Source organism: Chelmon rostratus, chromosome 24 (assembly GCF_017976325.1).
Source record: "Chelmon rostratus isolate fCheRos1 chromosome 24, fCheRos1.pri, whole genome shotgun sequence".
Lineage (NCBI taxonomy): Eukaryota > Metazoa > Chordata > Actinopteri > Chaetodontiformes > Chaetodontidae > Chelmon > Chelmon rostratus.
This window is the reverse complement of record NC_055681.1, coordinates 1,307,417-1,317,500: the sequence shown is the minus strand read 5'-3', so window position 1 is coordinate 1,317,500 and position 10,084 is coordinate 1,307,417. Positions and strand designations below refer to the sequence as shown.

The 10,084-nt window shown below is 41.0% G+C and overlaps 2 protein-coding genes across 2 annotated transcripts in view; one reads left to right on the top strand and one right to left on the bottom strand.

The window, feature by feature from the left end:
• eif5b (eukaryotic translation initiation factor 5B) overlaps positions 1-1,114 on the top strand; it is a 13,699-nt gene extending 12,585 nt beyond the window's left edge. The window contains exon 26 of the mRNA XM_041966572.1: positions 1-1,114. This exon is cut by the window's left edge and continues 541 nt beyond it. The gene's annotated coding sequence lies outside the window, so the exon portion shown is untranslated.
• Positions 1,115-1,343: 229 nt separating this feature from the next.
• bco1l (beta-carotene oxygenase 1, like) lies at positions 1,344-8,971 on the bottom strand. Its single transcript, XM_041966631.1, has 11 exons — positions 8,843-8,971; positions 7,917-8,045; positions 7,584-7,713; positions 6,342-6,489; positions 6,114-6,261; positions 4,949-5,169; positions 4,099-4,365; positions 3,884-3,989; positions 3,710-3,804; positions 3,417-3,528; positions 1,344-3,261 (listed from the first exon to the last, which is right to left on the bottom strand). The coding sequence occupies exons 1-11, from the start codon at positions 8,946-8,948 to the stop codon at positions 3,107-3,109; spliced, it is 1,617 nt and encodes a 538-aa protein (XP_041822565.1). The 5' UTR covers positions 8,949-8,971; the 3' UTR covers positions 1,344-3,106.
• Positions 8,972-10,084: the final 1,113 nt, after the last annotated feature.

Here is a 10,084-nt window from a genome sequence, read left to right as displayed (position 1 = left end):
AAACTTGTCCTTTTATTTCCCATTTTGTTTTTTTTTCTTCACAAAACACCAAATGATTGAAGCAGCAGGAGCAACGGTGTCGACTTTAAAGACTTCAAAGAGCTGACTCGTGTTCTTTGTCGGCCGTGTCGGAGGGCGAAGGGGGGAAGTTTGAGTGACAGAGGGTGTCACCTCTGCAAGATTTTAAACTGTTTTTGCTGCAACTGCTGATGTAATAAATTCCCATGATTCTGATGAAACCTGCAGATTGAGAGTTTTCAGTTCAGACCTGTTCACATCTGCAGAACAGCAACAACGTTCACAGTGAAGCATTAGGATGTGAGTTCGTACATGATGGAAGTCTTGGTGTCAATATTACAACACAATCTAAATCTGAAAAATCAAGTTTTATTTCATTTCATAAAAACGTGATTTAAAAAAAAAAATTAGCGACCAATGTTTGTTTGTTTGAAGCTCTCATTGAAAATGTTGTCATGCACGACAGCGTCTTTGGAAACACAAGAACGGTCCTTTTGTTGGGTTTTTTCTCTCCGTGCTTAAAACAGGATATGAAGGAGCGGTGGCCAGTGTGCGAGTTGCAAACTGCACCTTTGCATCTGAGTTTGAGCTTCTTGTCAAAACAAAATTTGAATGGTATTTTTTTGGGGGGGCGTCATTTTTTTATTAGTTGATTTTGACAGATTTCATAAATGAAGCCTGAGAGCATCCTGCTGTCAAAACAAATGTTCATTTTCTTAAGAATAAAAAAAAATCAACTTAAATTTGCAATTTAATTTTTAATGTTTGGGTTTCACTTGGTGAATTTAATGACATGAGGTCTGCGTTTTTGCTCTGTTCAGGAGTGCACGAAAAATAACATTCATATATTCATTTTCATTTGGGCAGTAATTTAGCATTTTTAAACGGTTTATCCGAAAGTATTGAGTTAGAAGAAATGAACAGAGACCTTGAGTTTTTCCTTTAGCTGCTCGTTTTGACTTGAGAGATTCAGTAAAAACCTGTGGAAGAACGCGCTAAAATGTTAAAGTGTTTTCATGTGCCTCATGTACTTCCTGTTCACTTCGAAGTCCTCCAGGACAGTGATCGCAGCAGCTGATTTCAGGCCGTCTGCCGGTTTTCAGAATCAACCATCTGTGTATTGAAGTATTTGCAGCTGTGAAATGCGTCACTGAGCCTGATATCAGAGGCCAGACTTCAGCTTGTTAATAAAGCTCAAACATTTCAGCTTTATGACGAGTCCAGATATCGACACTCCAAAAACATTCCTGTCGCATGTGACCTTGAAATATCAAAATGAAAGCTTTCCAGAGCTTTTATTTTTTATCGCATTTTATTTTATTTTTTCGCATTTTATTCTGCGCCAGCCATCAGCTGAAACGTCCCCGCATGCCTCGTCCAACAAGCAGCATGAAGTTTCTTTAAATTAAAAAACGTTTAAATTGCATTTGGTCTGGATTCAGTTCTTCTGTTGCAGCAGGTTTATTTTTTTGTTCCCCATGACAATTCAAACTTTGTTTTTCTGCTGCACAGAAAAATAAACCTGAAAATGGATTTTAAAACTTCATAAAAACATAAGATTCAGAGACAGTAAATACATCAGTGATTTCAGTACAAAGGAACCTGCAGTGTTTAATGTTGGTAATTCAAAAGCTGATTGTACTTTTTCACATGAAGCTTTAATGTAAAACCCGAAAGTTTTGTATCAACACAAACATGTCAAGCTGTTTGTAAAATTTTATATGATGAGTATCTGCAGCCTGCATGTTCATTCAGAAACAAAGCTTCAGCCTAAAGTTTAGCAGTGAAGGGCGACAGATTCGAACAGCAAACAAACAAAAACAGTTCTTAAAAAAACAAATTGCGTCTTTCTGCCACTGTGCAGAAATATGTCCTGAGGATGATCCTGCAGAAAAGTCCTGCACACTAAATGATACCTCTTCAAAAAAGTTAAAAAATGTCAAAATGTAGACTCTAGAACAGAATATTACAGATTTACAGTGAGGCCCGGAAATATTTGGACAGTGACACAGTCTTCATGATCTGGGCTCTGCATGCCACCACATTGGAATTGAAGTGCAGACTTTAAGGTTTAATTCAAGGGGTTGAACAAAAATATATGATTAAACATGTAGGAACTGTAGCTATTTTTATATAAACGCTCCTCATTTCTGAGGCTCAAAAGTAATTGGACAAATAAACATAACCCTCAGTAAAATATTACTTTTCAATATTTTGTTGAGAATGCTTTGCAGGCAACGACTGCCTGAACCCGTGGACATCACTGAACGCTGGGTTTCCTCCTTTGTGAGGCCTTTACTGCGGCTGTCTTCAGTTGTTGCTTGTTTGTGGGTCTTAAGCAGGTGAATTGCTCGATGGGGTTGAGATCTGGTGATTGACTCGGACATTGCACAATGTTCCACTTCTTTGCCTTAAAAAGGTCCTGGGTTGCTTTTGCAGTATGTTTTGGATCATTGTCCATCTGTACTGTGAAGCGCCGTCCAATCAACTTTGAGCAGAAAGTATGTCCCTATAGACTTCAGAGATCATCTGGCTGCGTCTGTCTTTTCTCACATCATCAGTAAACACAAGTGACCCAGCGCCATTGGAAGCCATGCGTGCCCATGCCATCACACTGCCTCCACCATGTTCTACAGAAGATGTGTTGTGCTTTGGATCATGAGCTGTTCCAGTTCTTCTCCAAACTTTCTTCATCCCATCATTCTGGTACAGGTTGATCTTCGTCTCATCTGTCCAAAGAATGCTGTTCCAGAACTGGGCTGGCTTCTTCAGGTGTCAACCCTGGCCCTTCTATTTTTGAGGCTGATTAATGGTTTGCACCTTTGAATCCTTTGTATTTACTCTCATGAAGTCTTCTCTTTATGGTAGACTTAGATACTGATACACCCACTTCCTGGAGAGTGTTCTTTACTTGAGTGGATGTTGTGAAGGGGAAAGGATCCTGCGATCATCCACCACTGTTGGTTATAGAATTGTATCCTGAATATGTTTTCTTAAACAGCTAAAATAACAAAACTTGTGTCACTGTGCAAATATTTTTGGGCCTAACTGTATGTGAAGGAATAAGTTAACGCGGCCACGCTGCCTGTCAGGCGGTGGTAGGGATGAAGAATCCGTGCAGGTCCATGTGGACGCTGGCGGGGATGGAGGCTCGGGCGAGCTCCTCTAAGGTTTTGGCATCGAGGACGAGCATGAACGGAGAAATGTTTGGATCTGGAGAGATGACGGACGATAAGATGACCCCTACAAGAAGGAGAATACAAACAGTCAGAACCAGGGAAGGAATGATTCTTTCGAGCCTCGCGCTTTCACGACACTTGCGCCGCAGTTTTTAAATGCACGAAACTGAAGTTAGTGATAGAGTTGCCGCGGTTTGGTGGACAAAGCGAAGCCCTCACCATCGTCTTCCTCCACAGCTCCCGGAGAGGCAACAAACACCGGCTCTGAAGGGTAGCAGCGGTCCTGCTGCCACTCGATGTGTTTCCTGGTCACAATGTCAAACTTGGCGATCTGTTGCACGGGGGAGAGAACCAAGTTGAGGTCAAACTACTTTGGTCTTGACTGAAATGTCTCAACAGCTGTTGGATGGATTGTGAGCAGACCTGTTTGAATCACTGATCAATTCAGAACTGTGAGCAGTGATTAACCCAACTGATTGAACCAAAGCCTGAAACGGCCTGAGGTGTTTCACCTTGTTGGGACGAGGAGACCAATCCATCCTGGAGCCGTAGAAGTATCTGTACTTTTTAGCGTTGAAGTTGTAGTTGATCCCTGGCATCTCCAGACCTGAGGAGGAATCAGACCCGTTAGTTTTGGAGGATTCAACCCTGTTTTAATAATGATAGCAATAATGATAATAATGAACCTTCAAACAGAGTGTCCGGCTGGCAGTAGATCGAGCCGTCCTCCTGCATCACTGCTTGGGCTGTCGTGTCTCTCAGAGTCACCAGATTCGATCCTCTGGGAGTTTCCTGGAAAAAAACATCACCACAAACTCTTCATGCAGACATGCAATTCATGAACCGATAAAGCGGAAATCAATGCAAGTGTTTTGGGCAGTGTTTTGTTGTCTAACTTTACCCTGTCGACGTTAAGCGGCACCACGAACCTCTTGCAGGCCGGCGGAGAGAAATCTTTGTTGGACTCGATGAAGCTGCTCGTCTCCTGCGTCATGTTTTGGATGTAAAACATGTCGTACAGCTTGCTGTCCTTGTAGCAGATAAAATCAAACACCACGTGGCCGTCGTCCTCGTACGCATTGATGTGGTGGAAAACTACCAGGGCGTCAGTGTAGAAACGGGTGGACACCGCCTTTCCCGTCTCTCTGTTGATGACGTGGAACAAGGTCTGGGAAGGAAAGGCACAGTTATACTGTCCGTCTGCTCTGTCTCAGAGAGTTGTCATATGGTGTTGCTATGGACAGTTTGTTTTTTTTAAATCTAAGCAAAGATATTTCAGACACCCGACAGCCCTCGCTGCCAAAAACACGCACAGTTTAAACCTGTTTTGTCTGTTACACGTCCTACAGGATCATACTGGAAGCTTTTTGTGTCTCATGTCAACACCCAGCTAAGATTTTTGAGCCCAATAACAGATGATTTAATAGTTTAATGGTTAGAATAGTTCAGATATAGATCATAGATATTTCCCTCAGCTGGCTGAGACCAAAACAGAGCTAAAAGAGAGTCACTGTTGGACTGACATTCATCAGGTGGGAACAAACCTGAGTTACTTGCTTGCTTTCAAGTTACAACATTACACCATTTTCTGTAAGAAAGGTGCCACATAGCTCAGGTTTAGGGTTTTACCAGATTTATTTTGCCTATTTTGATGATGTTGATTTATTTTGATCTGTTAATTTTAATTGTAGATAAAAAGTGGAAACCACCGTCACTGTTCTGTCAACGGTGCATAAAAGTGGGAGGCTTACGATGTCATCCGCATCGAATTTGAGGCAGTTTCCCCAGTTGACCCCTCTGAAGTAGGCGGTGGCCAGTTTCACGATGTCCAGTTTGAAGGGCTGCTCCACAAACACGATGTAGTTGTCGGTCATGCCGAAGCTGTGGAAGTAGCTCGGGAACAGAGTGGAACGGAACGGAATTGAACAGACCTGCTGAACTTTTCTCAGCGCCGGCTTCTTATGTTCTTTATCTGAAACGAACAATGCAATAGTTTAACTATTACTTCTATTATTATTGTCAGATTAAAGGATGAATTTGAGGCATCTTTTATTTAGTTTGCAATAAAAGCTGTGGGGTGTCAGGTGTGAACTTTTAAAGGGGCCATGAAAGAGAAGCCAAGTGTCTGTAAACCTGACGTCTAGTGGTGGACAGCAGGTTGATGTGGTGACAGGTGATATTATTCTGTGACAGTGAAGGCCGGCCAATCGCAGAGAGTCAGTTCAACTCTCAGTATTTAACAGTACATGTCAGACATGGCACAAATTCTAATTTGATGGAATTTGGTATCCATGGTGCCCACAAGAGGCTGTTTGATAACTAAACTTACGCAATAACCTTTTTTAGATTTCTCCAGCAACATGTGGTATTTGGTCCAGAACATAATATTAAGACAATTAGGACATATATTTCCAAAACTCTTTCTCCAAATTCCAACTTTATTAACACCTCAAGTTTGAGTATGTATGTATGAGTTTTCCTCTCTGACAGTGAGCCTAATCCTCGATTCCTCAATTAGGAATCTTTAATCCTTTAACCTGAAACAGGGAAACCAGGCATCCTGATTACATAATGACTTCAGAGTGGACTGTAAATACAGCGAGTTACGATGCAGATTACAGCAATCGTCTGTCACGCCGCCGAACGCGGTGTAACTTTACTGATAGCAGGTTTATTTCTGTGCCATTTTGATCTGACGGTCTGATTGCAGCATCGGAGAACAATTACACTCAGTGCTGTAATTAGAGAGATTAGATAAAGACACGACTTCTGGAGCTGTGGCAACTTTATTTCTGCAAATGATAACAGACATAAAGAGTCTCGTTCCCTCACTGTAGTCTGACATCAATATGAACCCTGTGTCTTTGAGATTTCTGAAGGTTTTGAAGTCAGATCAGATTACTGTGATCACCGTACCTGAAGCATCAGCTGGAACCTTGAAGATCACGTATTTGGGCTTACCAAGGCCCATGATGGTGGTGCCCATGTTGTAGGTGTTGCCCTCGTCGTCATAGTGAGGGTGAGCCGTCGCCAAATTCAGAGCAATATGGTCCCTGTAGTTCATCTGGAATTTGGCAGCATGTGATAAGTTTGGGATCAGTGACAGTGAGCTTCAGGTGTAGAGGCAGGTGGAGACTTACTTACCCTGCCAACAGTTTCCAAGGTCGCAGGATCAATCTGGTTCATGTAGTTGACCTCGGAGGAGGCGTAGTAGTCCTGACCGTAGCGAATGATGTTGATCAGGTTGTTGTCGGTGAAGTCAGGGATGATGTTCCTGAGGTGTGTGAACGTCCTTGTGAGAGTGTGAGAAAAGTGTTTGGGTGTCAGTTTGCTGTCAGTTTTACTTGTTCCAGACAGTACAAGAAATGATAAAAGCAGTGAAGCTCCATTGTGTTTTAATCCAGGCTTAAATTAATGTGTCCAAGATGTGCGTTGATATTTCAGAATGAATTTACACTTATCTTAAACGGTAATGTTAGCTACGAAGCGGTCGGATGCTAATGTTAGCTGTTGTCTAACAGGAGCTGTTTTACCTTGAAATGGAAGACCCATTCTGCAGCTTTATGACACCACAAGTGAAAATATGACGACTTTACTGAAAGGAAAGACACTCTTATCAGGACATTTCTACATGTCCTGGATGACTAACACAGATCTGTATGTTCTTGATGAGTTGAAACAGATCTTTGTGTCTACGAGATGGACTGAAGACATTTTCAACATTTTATCTTGGAAATAACCACTGGGAGGAATGAATTTAGATATCCCACCAATATGAGTTTAAATTATTCTGAAATATTGATTGTAACGTTATTTGACGCACTCACGTGAAGGCAGCGTGCACAAGGTGGCGTGATGCTATTTGCATATCTAATAAGCGGCGCGCAGCTGGGCCGCGCTCCTCCCCATGTAACCCGGAAAAAAAAAAAAAGAACAGTTCCCAGCTGCGACTCGGTTCCCATCGTTCATGTTAATGAGCCGTTCAAAAGAACCAGTTCGTTCGTGAACGTCACAACACTAGTTTCTACCTTTTGGATGAACTGATACAGATCTATTATATCTGAGATGGGCAAAAGTAAATCTGTATGTATCTTATATGGACAGAAACAGATCGTCCATGTCCTTGGTAGACTGAAACAGAGTTCTGCAGGTCCTGGATGGACTGGATTTTATCTGTCTTGGAAGAAATTTGCTTGTGTTGAATGGATTAAAGCAGGTCGATGGACTCAACAGGTCTATACATGTCTTAGATAAACAGAAACAGATCTCTATGTGTCCTGGGGACTGTACATTGAACAGACTTATCCTGCGTGGACTGAAACAGATCTCAACATGTCCTGGATGGACTGAAACAAAGGTATCTCCATTATCCTGGATGGTCTGTACCTGGAAAAGATGTTTTTGCAGGGATCCGGGTAGATCATGGTTCCAAACTCAGAGACGACAATCCTGTCGGCCTTGATGTTCCGTTTGTAGGTTTCACTCCTCAGAAACTTACTCCTGTAAGTCACCTCACCTGAAACAACATCCCAGCTGTGAACACCTGGAATAACACCAGGTACCAGAGCTTCCCTTTGCATTTTCACGTCATGCAGCAGTAAGCTGAACTTTTCTACCATGAGATTTTAAATGCCGTGTAAACATCGGCACGGTGGTGAGATGATGTTGTCATGGTGATATCAATCTTAATTCTGCTGGTGTGTCTGCGGAGAGTCTCACCATCGCTGAAGGTGAAGCTGTGGATCAGGGACAGGCCGTCAAACCAGTGGTTGTACTGGTTGCTGCCGACAGAGAAAAGGCCGGGCCCGTTCCTCAGCAGAGTGCCCTGCAGCCAGGAAGGGATGGAGCCTGAAGGTCAAAGGTCACACAGGTTTTTTTTTACCTTAAACTGATATTGTTCATTGTTTTTCTGCAAACCTGTTATGAGCCGCTTAATTTGCTTGTGTGACTTCCTGTTTTATGCTGAATGTTCACCTCATGTGTCAGCTTCTGCTGTACTTCCTGTGTTTTCCTGCTCATGTGACTGTTTGATTTGTTTCACCTGTGCCTCATTACTTCTCCTCCCTCGTGTGTCCATGTCAGTTCGTCTTCATCCCTGTGCTGTCAAGTGTTCCTGTCACTGTGAGTTTTTCCTCTGAGACTCTGTGATTTTGGATTTTGATTTATTGACTCATGAGCTCCATTTGAAGGCATTTGATTTTATTGATTTCCTCATGCTTTGCTTGTTTTGAACTCCCTTGGTTTGGGTTTTGTTTGCTACATTGATCTTTGCTTTGTTTTCACTGGAAGTTTTAGGTCACTCAGAGATAAGATAAAAATGTAAAGATAAAATCAAATAAAGTAAATGCATTAAAGATACGTATATTTCATACATTTCAACATCAAAAATACAAACAAACATCAAAAACATGTAGAAAAATTGTCATACTGTCACATACTGCTGATTATTTTCCTCATCAGTTTAAATGATATTCTGATAACTAACATCTGACAAAGAAATGCAAAAACAAGTATTAAGAAAAATGCGTAAATGACATAATAGTTGTGAACAGATTATTTCAACTTAAAAACAGCAGATTTAATGTTTTATAGACCCTTTAAAACAATTGCACAACTGTCTGAGACTTTTTAACAGTCAAACTCACCGCTGACTTGAGCTTGTACCGGCTCTGGAGTTTCTGATCCATTTTTTGCAAATATTGACTGCATGTTCCTCTCCGGACAAACAAGCCTCGTTTTTTTTACCAGCATGCACTGCTGCAGCCCGTCAGCCTCTGAACACAGACTGACAGCGCCGATCTTATGTAGCCTTCGTCAGCAAGTACGTGATGACCTGCAGGTGCCAGAAAACTAAGAAAGAAACAAACTTTGTGGATTGCGTAACTGTCCTGCTGTGAACTTCCCTCTTCACTACTTTTCACAATAAAATACTGTGCGGTCGTCTGGCTGCATCTGACCTACTTAGAGCGTGACATGATCCCAGTGCTCACTCAGTGAACAATGACATCACTGTTCACCGAACACTGGCTTCAATGTTCACCGCGTGAACCGTTTCAGCTGAGACACAGTCGACTCTATTTTAGTGCAAATCTAAATTAATTATCTGTTTTAAACTGCTTTTAATTTGAAAGTGAACGTGCACGAACGTGAAGAATCCTTGAACCCAAATCTGATTACCTGTGACCAGACGATGACAGGCAGCACACATTACTGTTCACATTATCACGGTCTAAATCCGTCTGTGAACTCTGCTCATAAACTAAATAAGTGAAATTTGTGCAACTTTGTTTAAACCTGTTTATTTATACATAAAAGCTTTAAATTCCAACATATCAAAATATTCTCACTATGCCTGCAACCAACTATGATTTTTATCATTGATTAATCTGCAGATTATTTTCTCAATTAATAGTTTTTGTCCATAAAAAATAAATAAAATAAAAATTCCTGAGAAAGTTTCTGTCTTTGAACGTCTTTTTTTTGTCCAAAACCCAAAATACTCAGTTTATTGAAAAGCAGAAAATCCTCACATTTTAGATTTTTGGTTAAAAAAAATCCCAAAAACATTAGCTAGTTTGTTTTTGTCAATCGTTGTGGCTTTAATTCTCAATTTATTATTATATAATATTATAATTTAATATTATTTATTCTCTCTTAATATCGATGAACTTGTGGTCCGTCATTCTGACCTGACATTTATTTCTCTTTATGAAAAATCTATAAATTTTAGCAAATAAAAAAAACAACGCTGAAATAAAACACCTAATTTCTCGATATTGTCACTCGGTGGTCTGGGTTAGAGTTTGGATTAATGTGTCTCGGTCCAGCATTGATATTTCCTCTTATTTTAGATAATTGATTTTTTTTGTGTGTGAAATGTCAGCAGA

What these genes read in the sequence shown, in the direction of transcription:
- bco1l (XM_041966631.1), bottom strand. Translation starts at nt 8,948, where the DNA reads ATGCTGGTAAAAAAAACGAGGCTTGTTTGTCCGGAGAGGAACATGCAG. An exon ending in GGTACAAGCTCAAGTCAGCG is followed by an intron (nt 8,046 to 8,842) that starts GTGAGTTTGACT and finishes TTTGACCTTCAG; the next exon opens with GCTCCATCCCTTCCTGGCTG. An exon ending in GCCGGACACTCTGTTTGAAG is followed by an intron (nt 3,805 to 3,883) that starts GTTCATTATTAT and finishes ATTCCTCCTCAG; the next exon opens with GTCTGGAGATGCCAGGGATC.